Source organism: Lynx canadensis, chromosome B1 (genome assembly GCF_007474595.2).
Source record: "Lynx canadensis isolate LIC74 chromosome B1, mLynCan4.pri.v2, whole genome shotgun sequence".
NCBI classification, from domain to species: domain Eukaryota; kingdom Metazoa; phylum Chordata; class Mammalia; order Carnivora; family Felidae; genus Lynx; species Lynx canadensis.
Genome location: NC_044306.2, coordinates 87,110,485 through 87,129,786, shown reverse-complemented (window position 1 = coordinate 87,129,786; position 19,302 = coordinate 87,110,485). Strand labels below are relative to the sequence as shown.

General features: G+C 36.1%; 1 protein-coding gene across 7 annotated transcripts in view; it reads right to left on the bottom strand.

Annotated features, from left to right (window-relative positions):
• ELF2 (E74 like ETS transcription factor 2) overlaps positions 1-19,302 on the bottom strand; it is a 94,526-nt gene that overhangs the window by 37,942 nt on the left and 37,282 nt on the right. For 6 of the 7 annotated variants that reach the window (XM_030313041.1, XM_030313042.1, XM_030313045.1 and 3 more), the window contains exon 4: positions 15,059-15,224. In XM_030313041.1, coding sequence (XP_030168901.1) covers positions 15,059-15,224 — 166 coding nt within the window. Of the gene's footprint in view, positions 1-7,452; positions 7,556-15,058; positions 15,225-19,302 lie in introns of those variants that run through there. The other variant, XM_030313051.1, reaches the window with a different exon arrangement.

Sequence of the window (19,302 nt, the reverse complement as noted above, 5' to 3'; positions counted from 1 at the left end):
CCCCTCTTGAATAAAGTCTTCCTTATGGTGCTTTAACAAGGATCATTGATTTTTTTTCTTTAACATTTCTCAAATGAAATTTTATTCTCCCAGGCTCAGCTAAAATATGAACTTTCCACCAAAATAAATAATAGCTCTCTCTCTCATTCTTACAACACAGATTTTCTTTGAACCTTCGGTTATAAAGAGTTTTCTTTTCTTTTTTTTTTTTTTAAATGTTTATTTTTGAAAGAAAGACAGAGACAGAAACAGAGACAGAGTGCGAGTGGGGGAGGGGCAGAGAGAGAGGGAGACACAGAAACAGAAGCAGGCTCCAGGCTCTGAGCTGTCAGCACAGAGCCTGACACAAGGCTCAAACTCATAGACCATGCATGAGATCATGACCTGAGCCACAGGCGGCCGCTTAGCTGACTAAGCCACCCAGGCACTCCTAAAGAGTTGTTTTCTTATATATTTTCCCCAATAAAAAGCAACATCCTTTACAGTTAGGGCCATATCTAATTTCTTATTCTAGCCACACACACACACACACACACACACACACACACACACACACACAAATATGCTCTGTGTACAACAGCCATCTCAGATAACTCCACAAATGGTCTCAGGTCCTCATGCTCTTTTACTTCCTTTAGGAAGTATAAGAATTCAGCCTGGGGGCGCCTGGGTGGCTCAGTCGGTTAAGCGCCTGACTTCGGCTCAGGTCATGATTTCACGGTTTGTGGGTTTGAGCCCCGTATCAGGCTCTGGGCTGACAGCTCAGAGCCTGGAGCCTGCTTCAGATTCTGTGTCTTCCTCTCTCTCTCTCTCTGCCCCTACCCCACTCACGCTCTCTCTCTGTCTCAAAAATAAATAAACATTAAAAAATTAAAAAAAAAGAAAGCAAGCAAATGTCTCAGGAAGAAATCAGCACCTTTCCATTTCTTTTTCCTCTTAGAGCAATTCTTGGTTTCCTTTGAAAAGAATTTTTTCATTCTAACTTATTATTCTGACTATCTATTTTCTGAGAATTAAGTTGTAAAAAAAAGGTAATATAGAAGAAGCAAAAGAATTCTGGTTTTCCTAAAAGTCTTGTCAAACATCATGTATAATAAGAAGTACCTTTTCACTAACTAAATTAGAGCTATAACTCTTTCCTTTTTGATGTAAAACTTCCTAGAATGATCTTTTGCAAGGTTGTCTAGTTTTAAGAAAATCTCTCCCAAGTTCTAACAAGTAATTTGTTTTGTTTGAATATATTGTTAAATAAATAATAAGAAGAAAATAATAAATAAGTTATCCTGGAGAATAACTACCTATGATCACCACCCACCTAATATAAAACATATGAAAAATCTTTTCAGTTAAATTTTAAAATTTAACTGTTCATTCAAGTCGGATATGTATTTTGACTGATTTACAAAGTGAAAAGAAATCAAACATCCAGTTATGATCAAACACCGACCTTAAATTAGGAGAATATGGGTTATCTCTTATAAAAACTGGCATTATATCTTAACAATGCCTAAGCAAAAGAGAGGAAATGGGCTACATTCTTTCTTCCCTGGTATACTGATGAAAAAAAATATAGAAACATAAAAAATTTTTTTAAATAACAATTAGTACCATCCCATTTCCTAATCCCATTCCTAAATGGTAGCTAACCACTGCAAACAGGCTGGGTTCTTTCAATGTCCCCTGATTTATGAATGGGAAAAAGAAAAATGGGAAAAAAGTCACTCGTGTTTTGTGGTACTATTTCCACACATAAAAAAATTAAAATGGTGAGATTTAGGAATGCTTAATTCCATTTGACCTGCTCCTCTGCCCCTAAAGCCAGAGGCCTTAACTGTCAGCTATGCCTTTATGATGAAATTTAAAATGAACCACCATATAGCTATAACGCAATCTGGAACTTTTAGATTAGCTACCATACTTGGCAATTCTTTGTGCTTCCTCACCTTTCTGCAACTGTACCTACACCACAGTATTATTTCCTTGAATGCTAGTTTTCCTCAATTTAGGTGGTAAGCTTCCTTAAGGCCAGGCACCATGTCTTATTCGACTTTGAATCACTTACTCCCTAGGAGCCATGATGTTGTTTGTATATAATAGGTACTTTGTGCATGATAAATGTTAAGTTTACCAGTATCTCATCTGTATTTAATAACTGTCACATGAAGGTGGAAAAGGGAGAATTTATCTGCTGCTTCAAATGCTTGAAAAGAAATGATCTTAGCTTAATTGCAAATATTAAATCTACAAAAAACCAGTTTGGGAGATGTTAATTTATATAATCTGATTTGTGACAAAACAATTTTACAGTATGACAAACTTACATGCTTTCTTCACTAAATTCTAAGCACTAGGAATGTAGATACATTGCCTGTCTTGTCTACCCGGCTAGCCCATGCCTAAAATAGTGCCTGGCATATGGTAGATGCTCCATGAATATTTACTGATGAATTAATTAATAGTAATTCATTACATCATCTCATATAGACCTGAAAGAATTTTGGTATCTTTTCACCCCCAATATCAATCTTCTGTGATGGAAATAACACAACATGGTAAGAAGCTACTGTATTAACTGGGTTTTCACAATGGCAGAAGCTCTCTTTCAGTGCTGTCATTCCCAATAGTTTAGATAATGGTTCTCAAAGTATGATCCCTGGGCCAACAGCATCAGCATCAGCATCACCTGCGAACTTGTGAAACATGCAAATTCTTAAGTCCCATCCCTGATCCACTGAATCAGAAATTCTGAAGGTGGGCCTAGCAATCTGTATTTTAACAAGTCCTTCAGATGATTCTGATGTATGGTCAAGTTTGAGAACCACTGGCCACAGAAATTTTTGTCACGGAAATAGATGGATCTCAAACTGACAAATAGGTCATAAAATATTAAATGAGCCTTTAAAGAAATATACTAAATGCTCAAATATTAGAATGTTTTAGAATAAGTTAAATTAGGTCAATCAATCAACCACTACATAGTTGAGAGGCTTTTTTTTTCTTAGCAGGGATCATAAAAGTGTATTCAATGGCTTTCAGGGGTGCCTGGGTAGCCCAGTCGGTTAAGTGTCTGACTTCAACTCAGCTCATGATCTCATGGTTCGTGAGTTTGACCCCTGCGTTGGGTTCTGTGCTGACATCTCAGAGCCTGGAGCCTGATCTTAATTCTGTGTCTCCCTCTTTCTCTGTCCCTCCTCCATTCTCCTTCTCTCTCTCTCTCAAAAATAAATAAACATTAAAAAAATTTACAAAAAATATTTAAAAAAAAAATAAAATGGCTTCCAGATCCCCACTATGACTTGTTAGGAAAAAGAGAATAGCAGTAGGGCAGAATATAGGCAAGAAAGGATGAGAAAAAGGTAGATGACAGCTAAAATAATAATATATGGATGAAACCTAGAAAAACTGTTTTTTAGATTTTAACTGAAATTAAGCATTTTAATTTTAAATAATGGCACAAATCACAATAGTTTGGGCAGTTTTGTGACTTCCTGACCAATAGATATCATAAATATTTTCATATTATAGTTGTTACAGATATCTCAAAATGTAATTTATGGTCATAACTATCTATCGACATAAATTAGATCTGCCACTAGATCTCATTTTATGATTCATTATTAAAGAAGCATATGCATTAATATATCACAATTAAAAATAGTTCAAAAGCTATATTTCAATATATTTGTTTCCTTTGTAATCCTAGTTATTGTATTTTATATATTTTAAAAAGTTGTTCCGTGAGAAGGTCGACAGGCTGAATTTACCATGTGATCAAAGAGGTACATGACACAACAAGATGAAACAACTCTACAAAAGTTAATAGTTGCGTTGAAAATGTTCTTGACCTCCTTTAAATGATGGGCGCCTTCCTGAACCTGAGAAAACTCATGGGTCTCTTTCCCAGTTTACAAATGGTCATGGAGGATGCACAAGGGACAATGATTCCTCCTCCTGAAACAGCATTGTACCAAAGCACCCAGCTTTGAATTCCAAAAAGAAAGGCTAGATGTGCAACTACTTTAATCTCTGTAATTTTTAGCTTAGTATAGGCGATGAGCACACCTAAAGCTCAAATCTACAGAGGCAGACAATTTAGTGGCAGGTGAATAAAAATAGCTAACTATTAGGGAGCTCTGAACGAGAAGCTACGGAGTTCAGACGTCATTTTCGTCATTTTCGGTAATGCTTTGATTGTCTTGTTTTACTTCTCATTTACAGTACTGTTTGGGAAACAACTAAATTTGTATAAAAAAAACATACTTTTTAAAAAACTCTTAAAAGGCTTCCTATTGGGCTTTAGGTAAGGCCCAACAAACAGATACAAATCTTACAAAGTCCTCAGCCTTACAATTACAAGATACAGTCTTTACAAAGTCCTCAGCAATAAGATTTTTTTACCTCATTAGCTTCATTTTAATTCCCTTTCCCTTTCATAATCCATATTCTAGCCATACTGAATTCCCTTCTGCAACTCAAATAGGCCATGTTCTCCTTCCTCCCAGACTTTCAACCACGCTATTCTCTGCCTGGCTAATTACTTCAAACCCTTCAAATCTGTTCAGATGTCACTTCTCAGGGAGGCATTCTCTGTCCTCCTAGGCATTCCCTAGCTGTATACTCCCTAAACTTTTCATTAATCCTATCATAACAGCCATCACAGTTAGTTATAATAATATGTTTAACTGTTCATTGCCCACAAAGCTGAAGGCATGGTGAGAGCAAAGACAAGGTCTTGTTTACCACAAGATACTCTGAGCCCAACATACTCTGAGCCCAACATGCATCAGCCCTTAGGAAGAGCTGGTAGAGGATGAATTTACCCAGACATGTTTTAAAGCATTCCTACAGTTAAGAACCTTCAGCTATCCCTACTTGGCAACATTTATAACCTTGTGTGCTACTCATTTAAAATTCTTTTTTTTTTAATGTTTTTTTTTTATTTTTGAGAAGAGAGAGACAGAACATGAGTGGGGGAGGGGAGAAAGACAGAATCCTAAGCAGGCTCCAGGCTCTGAGCTGTCAGCACAGCGCCCGACGCAGGGCTCAAACTCACAAGCTGTGAGATCATGACCTGAGCTGAAGTTGGACACTTAACCAACTGAGCCACCCACGTGCCGCACTCATTTAAAATTCTATACAATCCAAATTTAGCCCTCTCCTCAGTCTAAAATTTATTACTGGGGTGCCTGAGAGGCTCAGTTCTTTTGAGCATCTGACTCTTGATTTTGGCTCAGATCATGATCCCATGATGGTGAGATCGAGTCCCACATCAGGCTCTGCACTGAGTATGCGGCTTGCTTAAGATTCTCTCTCTCTGCCCCTCTCCCCTGCTCATGTTCTCCTTCTGTCTTGCTAACATAAAAAAATAAAAAACTATTACAAAATAAAAACTAAAAAATTTATTACTCAGACACATTGTTATATAGCAAAATTGAAAGTTAACTAGTGCTTTAAAAAATTAAAAATTTGGAGGCACCTGGACGGTTCAGTCGGTTAAGTGCATCTAACTCTGGATTTCAGCTCAGGTCATGACCTCGTGGTCATGTCCATGCTGATAGTGCAGAGCCTGCTTAAGATTCTCTCTCTCACTGTCTGCCCCTCCTCTGCTCTTTCTCAAAATAAATAAACATTTAAAAACTTATAAAAAAATAATAAAAGTTTGAAAATTAAAAATTAAAACGTAAAAAGTTTGAGTGCAAAGGAATGAATGCTATTAGTTTCCAAAAGTAAACATCCTTTAATGATCTACTTTCTAGATATACTTCTCTTTCCGTTTATATAAAATACATGTTTCTTACAGCATCCAAATACCATTTAAAATCATTCCTTGGGGCGCCTGGGTGGCGCAGTCGGTTAAGCGTCCGACTTCAGCCAGGTCACGATCTCGCGGTCCGTGAGTTCGAGCCCCGCGTCGGGCTCTGGGCTGATGGCTCAGAGCCTGGAGCCTGTTTCCCATTCTGTGTCTCCCTCTCTCTCTGCTCCTCCCCCATTCATGCTCTGTCTCTCTCTGTCCCAAAAATAAATAAACGTTGAAAAAAAAAATTTTTAAATCATTCCTTTTCATTTCTCCTTTATTAACTGACAGGGTAGTTCTTTACTTTTGGCCACTATTTTTTCCTTCATGTAATAATCTGTAAAACATACATTCAAGTGAACTAAAAATTGGCAGATATTTTAAAGAGCCCTTAAAGGGACACCTGGGTGGCTCAGTCGTTAAGCAACCAACTTTGGCTCCGGTCATGATCTCATGGTACATGGGTTTGAGCCCCACATTGGGCTCTGTGCTGACAGCTCAGAGCCTGGAGCCTGCTTCGGATTCTGTGTCTCCCTCTCTCACTCTGCCCCTCCCCCATGTGGACTCTCTCTCTCGCAAAAATAAAATAAACATTAAAAAAATAAAATAAAATAACAGTTTAGAAAGCAGAAGCTTCACTTCATTTTCCTTTTGGATCATAAAGTCCAATTATAAAGTAACAATTATGATAAAACTCTATTTATTGATTTAAGTAAATGTGTCATATTAAAACTTTTCATCTTCTATACTCTTCATAATTTAATACCTTCTAGCTACTTTGTATACTTTTAAACAATACAGTTAAATGATTTTCCACTTAAACACCCTCTACTTAGAGACCTTACTCAACACATTTAGGGACTTCCACAACCACAACTCACCTCCAGTTTTTAAAAACCTGATATTTTAATGTCCAATGCCCAGTAAATGGGAATTTCAGGAAGATTAATAATTGCATGATACCATATTTCATTAATTCTAAGATGTACGCTTTTTCACATTTTAACATCTCTGAAACTAGGATGTATCTTACAATTGATGGTATCCTAAAATTTATAATTGGCAGCGTTTTTTTCTTTTAGTGATCTAAAAATGTTTCTTACAATAGATGGCATCTTAGGCTAAATGAAATATACTTACTAAAATATTAAAAACTTTTCTCTAATAATGCTTTCTAACTGATCCAAATCACAGTACAATTATAATTCAAACAGTTCTAGAATAAAAACGAAAGGAACTTCAGATTCACATTTTACCTTTTTAGAAAACTAGTGACTAGGCTAAACTCAACAAAATGGATAACTGGAAGAAAACACTTCTTTAAAAAAATATAGAAAAAGTCTAGATTAGAAGCAACAGAAATAACAGAAATGCAGAAAAAAGGACGGAAGATGTTGGTCAGTAGTAGCATCTAAGTAAGTGGAGGCATGAAACAGCCCTAGAGCTTAATCTATAAAAAGAAACAAATATTAGGAACATGGCAGGGGTTAGCACAGGTAACAAATTGTTTAGGAGGAAAGATACTGTTACATTATTTCTCCCTCCTTAAGGAGAAATCATTGTCACTCTTGAAACAAAAATATGGTATAGGTATATTGAAATAATTGTAATTAAATGGAAAATTGTAAACATTCTTAGTAAATGAAAAACCAACCTACCAGCATTGTCTTCCTTCTGGCTCAATCTGTTTCACCTTCAGGTAATCCTAGGATAGGGGCTCCTTTTCAGATCCCCAGTTTTTCATGTCGATCTTCTACCTCCCTGTGGCAACAATATTTTCTAATTAAAAGAGTCCTTTTGTGCCACAGGGAGGATTTCTGATGGTATAACAAATACAAAAGTTATCACAGCTCATCATGAAGTCAACCTAGTCTTGAGACTTTTCAAGAAAAGAAATTTGGCTCCTGAACTTATTTTTCAAGACAGAAATCTCATTTCTTTTTTTAAACTGCATTTCAAAAAGCTAAACTTCCATGTATTTTTTTTTAAAAGCAGTGCTTTCTTGTTGAGTTATGTAAAAATTCTGATCATTTGTCTATCTTTTCAACTAACCCCTAAACACAATTTTGTTCATAAATGTAGATGCCTAAGTTTTCTAATTTTTCCTGATCATTTCTTTAACTATTAACACAAAATTTTTATGTTTTGATACCTAGTTAAAAACCAAAGTCCTGCTCCCAATGATCAGAAGAGAAGTAAGAAGCTACCAGACTGCTTTCAGCCAGTTTGTTAGTAAAGATTAATAAATCCACTTGTATTATATAACATTTAAACAAGGCCAGCAGGACATATAAAAAGCAATAGTTACTGTTCCCTTGCTGGTAAGATTATGAGTGATTTTCACTGTTTCTCTTTGCAATATTTCCGAATTTCTCCAATGGGAATGTATTGATTTTATTGTAAAAAAAATCAAATTTAGGTATAATCACAAATGATTAAAGCCTACTGTGATTTTAAGATGAAGTTAATCTAGTATGACAACATTATGGGCTTTGATATATTTTGGATAGCCATATTTATATTTTTGGATGACTACCTTTTTATATTTTAAATAACCCTAAAGTATTCAACATTTAATTTGGTACCAAAAAAAAGAAAATATATTTAAGATTTTACATAGATGGTTCTTGATTATACTGCAATACTGAGTCAAAACTCAATTTGTTTCAATCTGTATTTCCTAGCAATTATGTGTTAAATACTATATTGTACACTGTATTCAACAAAATAAAAAAGTATGTCTTCAAGGGACTTCTACGTTTACTTTGAAAACAAAAGGAATATGTATACACACAAGAACAGTATAAGAAAGCAATGATCAAGTGCCTAAGTCCAGATGGTCTAACAGAAGATCAGGAAAGGGAGCATTTAATGCAGGCCAGAATCACTGAGGAAAGTTTCGTGTAGCTGGGCCTTAAAAAAATGGATAATACCTGAACACAGGTTGATAGAAAAATGTATTTGAGCAAAAGTTCAGAAGCATAAACAGTCCATGCAAGGGGCAATAAGGAAAACAGCTAGAGTACAATGTTTCAGTAGATAAGAAGGCCAGAACAGGAAGGACCTACTTCTGGATGATTCTGTGGGTCACTGAATTTCACAGAGGAGTGTCTTTTGAAATCTGATAAACAAAGAGCTTCTGGAGAATGATAAAGGTAGGTGCCAAAACACAGTAAGCTAAGGAAGGAATGACAAGGAAAAAGTACACACTGAAGGTATAGAGCACTTGTTTTTTTACAAAAAGTGAAGTGAAAGGAAAGAGAAAAACACAATGGAAAAGTAAACAAATGTTGTTTTAATGTATAAAAGACCTTCTATACATTTGAAGGCACGGGAAAGGACCTAATGAAGTTAAAGGGATACTTACGGAGCACTTACTACATCACAAGCACTGTGTTTTATATATTTATTTTATGTAGTCCTCACAACCTTGCATTACTATTTCATGACAGTGAAACAGGCCCCCAAAAAGTTAAATACTGATAAGTAAGTGATAAATTAGAAGTCTAAAACCAAGACTAACTAACCCAATCAATATTCTTCCTTTTTCTACTAAAGAGAACTACTTAAAAGGCTAGAAGAAAAAAAATATTAATCTCAGGAATAGGATTTTCTATCATTAATTGATTACTCTTGGCTCTTCTTCAGGTTTCTCAAAATGTAAACATTCCCCGGGGGCACCTGAGTTGCTCAGTCAGTTGAGCATCTGACTTCAACTCAGGTCATGATCTCACGGTCCATGGTCTCGAGCCCCGAAGGCTCTGTGCTGACAGCTCCCAGCCTGGAGCCTGCTTCTGATTCTGTGTCTCCCTCTCTCTCTGTCCCTCCCCCACTCATGCTCTGTCTCTCTCCATCTCTCAAAAATGAATAAACATTAGAAAAAAAATTTTTTTAATGTAAACATTCCCTAAGGTCAATTCCTTAATTTTGTGTCCTTTGTTCTTGATCACAGGAAGACAAACACGGAATATAAATACCTTCTCCCTTAGAGAAATCTCTCAAACACCTTTCCTTCTGGAGATTCCATATGTTTCCATGGCATCGATGATGATGATTCCCAAATCAGTCTCTCCTTGATCTTTCTTTTATAAGCTTCAACTGTACTAGATATGTTCCCTTTGCCCCTCCAGGTCTATTCTCCACCCTTCTTAATGCTGCTCTCTGTCCCAGAAGGCTGACTTCAACAGGACTCCCATAGCTTTAGATTGCATTTGATCAGTGGAGAGCCTTGGCAGGGAATTAGAGGGAAGAAGGAGAACAAAATCAGGGTCCTTATTCCCTGGCTCCTTCCCTGTAGCATCACCCTCAAGCCAGCTGCATCCTTTGACCAAAGGTCCCAGATTCTCCCAAGGTGACCCTCTTTCCAGGGCTCTCTTCTTCTGGGTTCCAGTAACCATGCCCTCCCTTTGGGCCTCAGGCCAAAGGACAGAAGGAGCTCTGCTGCTGCCACCTCTGGACTACTGCCCTATTTCTTATGGGCACCCTATGCTTGCCCACACATTTGTAACTAGCCATTTATTAAAACATTCTAAAAGTTATCCTAATTTGAATATGCCATCACTTTTGCAGTGGGACCCTGACTACACATTTGTACATCTTTAAATACCCAAATATTTCTCCTCAGATCTGCTCTGCTTCAACTCAAAATCAACACACCTACTACCAAACTTACCTGTTTCCCAAAACAGTCTTGCCTTCTTCGAATTCTTGTATGATATTACGGCCATCAAGTTAGGGTCAAAAAAACCGAGTAATATCTTCCCTAACTATGCCTCTCCCCCTAATTTGCCATGTCAAGTATTGTTAGATCTTGCATAGTAGTATTGCTTACATAAGCCCCTTCTGTTCCTGTTGCTTCTACCTTGTTTTAATAGTTCTCAAGTCAACCCTTAACTCATAACCACAACAATGAGTCTGCCTGCCTCATCCCTTCCTCTACAATCATCAGATCCTGAGATACTAATTACATAGTACTTTCTACTCAAAACCTTCCAAATTTTTCTGCTTCTTACAAGCCTTATCACTCACTCTCGGGTTCAAATCATAATATAGTCACAACTCTTAATGGGACCTCCTGTCAAGGTCTCGTTTACTCACAATATCTTCTAAACATGCCTTGAACTTCAATATTCTACCCATTATTAATTATATTGTCCTCAATCTACAGTGTCTTTCACTTACCTCCTATCTGCCCATCCAAATCCTACCATCTGTCCTCCTTCTTTACTTTCTCTAAACATTCCCTAATCCTGTAAATTGAACGTTCTTCTGAAAATCTCTTTGAACTTGTAAGCAGAACCCAATTGATTCTATACTGCTTTATATTTCCAATACAGTATATATTATATATGTTAAAACTAAATGATTAACCCCTTGAGGGAAAGAAACATGTTGAAGGCAGTACCTTTGCACGTAAGAAATGCAAAGTATCTGTGATATATTCTCATAAAGTAAAGTGGAAGGTTAAGAGGATAAATAGAGTTAAGGTGCAAGATGAAGAAGCAGATCCTAAACAGTTCAATCTTCTCAGCCGAGCCTTAAAAGATTTCTATCAAAACGTATCTGCTATTGATTGTATTGGTATAAACTTGTTACTTTTTAAATGGTAATCTGTAATAACCTTTTAAAATTCATGTGTTCTCTATCTACCTATCTATCTATCTACCTCAAATCTCAGTAGGGAATCCCAGAGACTCCTCTCCATCCCCAATGTGCCACATCAGTCTATCTAGCAGGCCCCCAGAACTGGAGTGGAGTGGAGTCTGCAGCCACTGGCAAGGGTATTTCCAGCCTGCCAGACTCAAGACGGCACTCATACTTCATTACTATTCCCCAAAGACTCCTTATGATTACTGATCTCCAGTTATCATCAAAAGGCAATTTATAGGTTTAGATGAATATGCCTATTTTTAAAGTCTCAAAACACATATTTGGCTTTTCTTATAAAATTTAAGAGAGGATTACTATTGCACATAAGCTCTGTGAGAGAAATGTAGAATTTTTTTGTCTATAAAAAGGTGAAGCAAAATAGCCTATGGTTACTACTAACAAAATGAGAAATCATTTTATACACAAAATAATTAAGATGGCTAACTGTACTTCACTATATAATTTTAGTACTCCTGCCTAGATTTCATCATGAACATGGTTTCTGGTATAAACATATACATATGGTTATATAGCAATAAAAGAAAAACTTTAATGTACACATGCAGAGAATTGCTATATCAGGTCAATAAATATAATTATGAATATTGAATTATGAATATATGAATATTGAATTATGAATTATGAATATAACCTAAGTTATAACATAGGAGCATTCCAGAAAGTATTTCCTAGATGTACAAAAGGAAATCTTATTCTATACAGATCTCATTTCCACCAATTCACCAAATGAAAACCTCTGTAGACATCTTATAAATATTCCTTTCCCTTTTTCCCAACTTCTTCTCCAAAACCTACACATTTCTGGAATTTAAGTTAAAAATTTATAGCACTACAAAATGAACCTGATCTTCATCCACTACCTAAAAGGAAACATACATTAGGATAAGTCATAACAACTTTATTTATCTGTATATGTTCTAGGTATCAGAAGAATGAAAATTTATTCAGATTTTTACTTGTTTAAAAATGCATTTTATTCTTGGGGCACCTGGGTGGTTCAGTCGATTAAGCGTCCGACTCTTGATTTTGGCTCAGGTCACACACGATCTCTTGGTTAACGTCAGGCTCTGTGCTCACAGTGAGGAGCCTGCTTGGGACTCTGTCTCTTTCTCTTTCTCTCTCTTCCTCTCTGTCGGCCCCTCCCCTGCTCTCTTTCTCTCTCAAAATAAATAAATAAACTTAAAAAAATGCATTTTATTCTTTATTGGGGCACCTGGCTGGCTCAGTAGGTAAAGCATGGGACTCTTGATCTCAGGGTTTTAAGTTCGAGTCCCATGTTGGGTGTAGGGATTACTTAAAAATAAAATCTTTTTAACAATGCATTTTATTCCTTAAATAAAAACAAAATTAGGTTTGGATTAGCTGATTCTAAACTAATGTATATATATTAACAATTCTTATAAAGTTACATTAAAAACCCATGAGCCATAGTATTTTCAAATAACTTAGTATGTTGTAGTTTCAAGTTCTGCATGCCTTATGATGAATAAATTGGAGTGTTTTAAATTGTTCTAATTATAGATGTATGAGATGTATGAGCCAGCAGTTTTCAGTCTCAAATTGGCATTGCCTTTAAAAGAGTTATAAATGAATTCTAAGTTTTACTGTGTTATTCTGTGAGAGACAAAAATAGCTATATGATACTATATTTTTTGAAGTAATAGAGCAAGCACAGATTTAAAAAAAAAACAGAAACATGAACCAGAATAGAATTAAAAATGTTTAAGATGAACTTCTCTGGTACTTTTAGACTATTTTAGGATAATACAAGTTATTTACTAATAGTTCCTTTTCATGTTGAAGAAAAAAAAATCTAAAAAATATTATCAGCTAGTCAAAAACTGCTTTCAAAATATCACAAAAATAAATGTTCTTTTACCCAGACTATGTATATTCCCTTTTCCAATATCACGATCGTTCATATCTCTGCCCTATAAATGATTATCATCACCCTCAGAGTTTAAGATGACTAAGAAAATAAAATCCCTTGAACAGATTATATCCACTTCCTATTTGGAATTGTTTTTACCTGAGTAATTGAAATTAATGAAGCAGCAATCATCAATTATACAACCAATAAGATCTGGCTGACCTGCTGTGGTATTTTAATGTGATAAATATCCATAATTTTCTACTTATGCAAATTTGGCACTGTAGTTTTCATATTTTACAAAGTTTCCAATTTGCTACCAAAATCATAGTCTTCCTTATTTTTTTAATTTTATTTTTTATTTTTTAAATTTACATCCAAATTAGTTAGCAAATAGTGTGTCTTCCTTATTTTTTTGATCAAAACAATTTCCAGGAATTTCAAACAGGTTCTTTTTTTTGTTTTTTTCCATTCAACTTAAGCTATCACACTTTTTTTCTTGTGCCATTAGTTTTCTGCTTAGTTATGCTCCTGTAATAAAATCAGTTACAATATCTACTTCAAACTATCACCCTGCTGTTCTTCCTATTCTTTTTCTCAAGAAGAAAATTCATCTCTGCCCCCATGTGTCTCGCTTCAGACTGGAAAACTCTCCAAAACCCTCAAAAAACCACACATGTATCTTCCTGCCACTTGCATTATGTACCGTGTAAATCAAGTACCACTTCAGTCCAAGGTCACGAAGCCTGTATGAAGTGCTTAACTACCTATTTTGAGAGAAGGAATTATCACTTCAAGCGGAGTTTGCTGGCCTTGTTGCCATCACTGCTCTGAAGAGCAAGGTAACTTTTAATCCTTCAGCTCAGTAAGAAATAAAACTGGAGGAAGAACAGCCTTAAGCTAGAAGGAGCTAGTGGTCTGAGGGGTGCTAGTGGGCCTCAACAGCAGAATATTCAAAAATGTTAATCATGAGACGTAACTACATTTGTAGAAATTTATCTAAATATGTAAGAAAGTTTATGAGAACTGCAAGCCAAGTATAAGGATTTTTTTCTCCATTAAGAGCTAAAGATAAATTTTAACGTTTATTATTACACAACAGTCATACCATCTTTCTGGTGAAATACTCTATTCTCTTTATGGTCAATGGCAAAAATGAAAAGGTTTCCAAGGATTGCATATTATTAATCTCCAATTAAATGCAGACAGACTGAAACACCAAAATTTCTCAGACGACAAAAAGGGAAGAAGATGCTGACTGACTGCTACAAAGACGCGTCTGACCTAAGAAAAAAGGAATCATACTGCTCCACCAATATTGATTCAAACAAACTCTGAATCTGTTATAAAATGAGAGTACTCTACAGATTTTTGAATTAAAAAGTTACCCTCATATACTAGCCTATGGACTTCTATATCTAAATAACTGGTCACACTCTCAAAAAAAAAAAAAATGCTAAAGATAATTCTATTATTGCAGGCCTGTAATTTTGTCCTTAGGGTCCATTGTATGAGACCTGTTATACTTCAAAGAACTGTGATGTAGGACTTTGTGTATATATATACTATATATATATATACTAAAGTCCCTTAAATAAGAGATGTTTCACTGGTTTCTAAGCAAAAAGAGGTTCTTTCGTATGTATCATTCAGTTGGCAATAGTAACATTGACACTTATAAAATGAGAAAGTCACAAATAATGAACATTTTGTGAGATGTCTACCTGTTTCCACATTCTCGGTCTCAACTTCTTGTTCCTCTGCCACATCGTGCATCATGTAAGTCTCATCATCATACACCAGAACCTGGGCTGCATAGCCCTGCTCTAATCTGGCACTTGGGACCGGCTCCACAATCACTGCTGGATACTCAGAAACCTTTTCACTTTCCTGCAAGAGCAAATTTAGAAAACAATCAACTTTTTTATTCACAAATTCTGGATTCACTCATAAATACTTGAGTTCACGTAGTCTCAAGGGGTTTCATGTATTACACAATGAGTTTCACATATTACACAATGAGTTTTATGTATGTTACATAATGAGTTTCATGGATTACATATAAATATGAACGTAAAAACTAAAACAAGAGATGAAAAGGGAACTTTAATAATCTTTTCAAGTCTCAGGAAGTGAGTCTTAGATTAAACTTTTTAAATAATCGGCTTCAGGATTAAAATGACAAATTAAAACCATGCATATAATTGCACTATCTCATGAAACCCACTAAAACGAAGTAAAAGACTTTTCAACACAAACCCATAAGGAGAAGAGATAAGTGCAACAAAGGAGAAGAGATAAGAGCAACAAAATCTTAGAAGATTAAAAGTGGATGGGTAAGTGTTATGAAGTAGTTAAGGAGATCCAGGAAAGCCAAATCAACCTGGCAGCAAAAAGAAGCTGAGAAACAACACACCTTACACTGGAAAACCCACAGAAGGCAGTACCCATTACCCCTGAAAATGGAGTAGCAGGTGGTAGAGAAAGAGGAGGGGTTCAAACAGGAAAATCCCACCAAAGCTGTTTGAAAAGCACTCTGATTCCTAGACCTGTTCCTCCTCCATGATGTTAAGCAACTGGCCCTCATTTCAGCAGAAGACTGGAGAATTAACTTTCTTGGTGAGGGAATAACAGGAGCATTTTCAAGGTATATTAGGCATATTTGTTAGTACTGATAACGTACCAAAAATAAAGGGTTATTTTAACATTTATTTATTTTGAGAGAGAGCATGCACAAGCAGGGGAGGGGGAGAAAGGGAAAGAGAGAGAGAGAGAGAGAGAGAGAGAGAGAGAGAGAATTCCAAGCAGGTTCCACACTCAGTGCAGAGCCCAACATGGAGCCTGATCCCACAACTATGAGATCATAACCTGAACCAAAATCAAGAGCGGTGGCTTAACCAACTGAGCCACCGAGGCACCCCCCCAAAATAGATTTTTCAATCAGCTTTTTAGTCCTCCACTTTTAATCATAAGCAAACAGTCAAGTATTACTAGTAATTTACAGAAAAGCCTTTAACACAGAATACATACATATACACACATACGTACATACATCTATAGTCCTATTCCTCAGGGATATTATATCCATAACAAGAACAGAATACAATTTAATAAAGACATTTAAAAATAAAGAGTTCTTAGAAGTTAAAAACATGTGGGGCGCCTGGGTGGCTTGGTTGGTTAAGCGTCCGACTTCGGTTCAGGTCATGATCTCACGGTCCGTGAGTTTGAGCCCCGCGTCGGGCTCTCTGCTGACAGCTCAGAGCCTGGAGCCTGTTTCAGATTCTGTGTCTCCCTCTCTCTCTGCCCCTCCTCTGTTCATGCTCTGTCTCTCTCTGTCTCAAAAATAAATAAACGTTAAAAAAAAAAAAAAAAACATGATAGCTGAAATTAAAAAAAAAAAAAAAAAGAGGCTTGGAAGATAAAATTGAGGCAGTCTTCCAGAAATCAGAGAAAAAAAGATGAGGTTATAAAAAATAGGAGAGAAAATAGAATGATACTAGAGAACCAGTCCAGGAGGTCCAGTATCTGAATAATAAAGTTCCAGAAGAACAAAATAGGGGAGGGGGGGGAAAAACAGATTGGAAAGAAATGAAAGAATTCCAGAAAATTTTCTAGAGTTGAAGGATATGAGCTGCCCATTTGAAAGGACCTACCAGATATTTAATATAAAAAATTAAGGGAGACCTAAGCTGAGGCACACCACTGTGAAATATCACAATACTGGAGATAAAACGGAAGATTCTGCAAGTTTCTAGAGAGAAAATACAGGTCACATACAAAGAAATGGATTCAGACTTCAGTCTTCTCAACAGTCACATTAGAAGGAAAATGACAAGGGAGTCATTTCTTCAAATTATAAAGGAACATCATTTCTAACCTAGAATCCTTTAGCTAGTCAAATCAACTTAAGAAAATAAGGAGTTTTCTCAGATATGAAAGATCTCAAAACATTTACTTTGCATACATCCTTTCTCAAGAAGCAAATTTTGATTTCATCAAAAGTAAAATTTTAATAAAGACCACAACTTAGGATACAGAATATAGGAGACCCAACATGGGAAAGAGACAATAGTAATCTTTGGGAGGATTGGCAAGAGAGATTCCAGGATGCCAGCTATACACTGGATTTAAAGGGCAACCAGTCTGGATTATACGACCAGGACTCCTGAGACAGCACGATAAACTGTCACCAAGACAACCCCTGGCATGGTTCCTAAGGACAGAGTGTCCAGATAAGCCTACTCCAGGTTTTTATTCATATCTGATATCTGGCTTGCTTTGATGTACCTATTCACTCCACCTTGCCTTGCTACCTGGATTAGCTAAGAACACTCCTTTCACCTCCCAGATGTGTTCTGCTTTGATCTACTCTCAAGTGTTGAAAGAAAACCACAAAAAGTTAAGAAACAAAAACAAGAAGAACAGCATTCTTTCCATGGGACTGTATGTATGTATGTATGTGTGTATATATATTATATATATATATATAATCTGTTGAACAAACCTGCATCTGCATCACCAGGTCATACCACTGCCTGAAACCCTATGGCCCTATGTTTCCAAGAACCAACTCATGACATTGCTTATTGATTGCCTGAGTAGAACTTCTTGAAATGCAGTGAACTTGATGCCAAACTAGTCCTCCTTTTCCTGGAAGCTTTAATCTAACTATGGTAATGCTATCCTTCCCTAACTCAGTTAGCTTGGGACATTATTCATATTTTCAAAGTAAACACCGTGTTGTTTACGAACATATCCACAAACAATAAAACTATAAAGAAAAGTAAAGAAATATTACCCCATAAGTCAGGATAATGGCACCTCTGGGGTAGTAAGAGAGGGGCACAGTTAATATTGTAAAATACTAGTAATTTCTATTTTTTAACCTGGTTCATAGGTAATATTTATTCTTTTTGTTGTTCTTAAACTAATATATATGTATATATATATATATATGTACACATATATATACATATATATATATATATATAACGCAGTCTTCATATTGTATCAAATACTGCACAAAAAAACCTTTAAATAAATTACAAAACAAAGGTATGATAAATTAAAAATAAGAAAGCATAAGGGTGTCTGGCTGGCTCAGTCAGTTGAGCCTCCGATTCTTGATTTCAGCTCAGGTCGTGATCCCAGGGTCATGGGATGGATCCCTTTGTCGGGCTGAGAGTGGAGACTACTTAACATTCTCTCTCCCTCTGCCCCTTTCCCCTGCTCACACACACACACACTCTCTAAATTTAAAAAAAAAAAAATTAAAATTAAAAAAAAGAAAACAAGCAAGCACATGCTGAACAGTAACACTGAATTTCCTACTCTGTATAAAGCAAAACATTTTTAACATTAAAAAAAAATATCCTTGGGCCACGTGGGTGGCTGTCAGTTGGATGGCTGACTTTTGATTTCGGCTGGGGTCATGATCTCACAGTTATGGGATTGAGCCCCCTGGCCGGCTCCAACTGCACATGGAGCCTGCTTGGGATCCTCTCTTCCTCCCTCTCTGCATGCGTGAAGAAAAAAAAACCCTTCCCCACAAATTAGATATACTAACAGTTGAATCTCCATTCTTCTTGCTCAGCTTTATAACCACAACCTACAGGCAACATCACCTAGCTATAAAATAGATGTTAATGAGGAGCATGCGATAGGTAAAGACTGATGAGGTCCCCACTCATAAATTAAGAAAGCAACATCGTAAGTGGCATTTGAGCTGGTACTGACCCAAGCAGTAAATACCTTATTTATACAGAACCCAAAGGACTGATAACTTCTTTCATTCCTCTGAAATCTAATAGTATCTTTAACAGTAACATTAACCTGAAATTATTTTATACTGTGAACTCTCCACCTCCATCTTACCAGTAGGAAATAATTCAAATTTTCTAAACTATGAAATACTTGAGATGTAGAATTCTGGACAAGGCCAATTCCCCCATCTACAGTCTCTTCC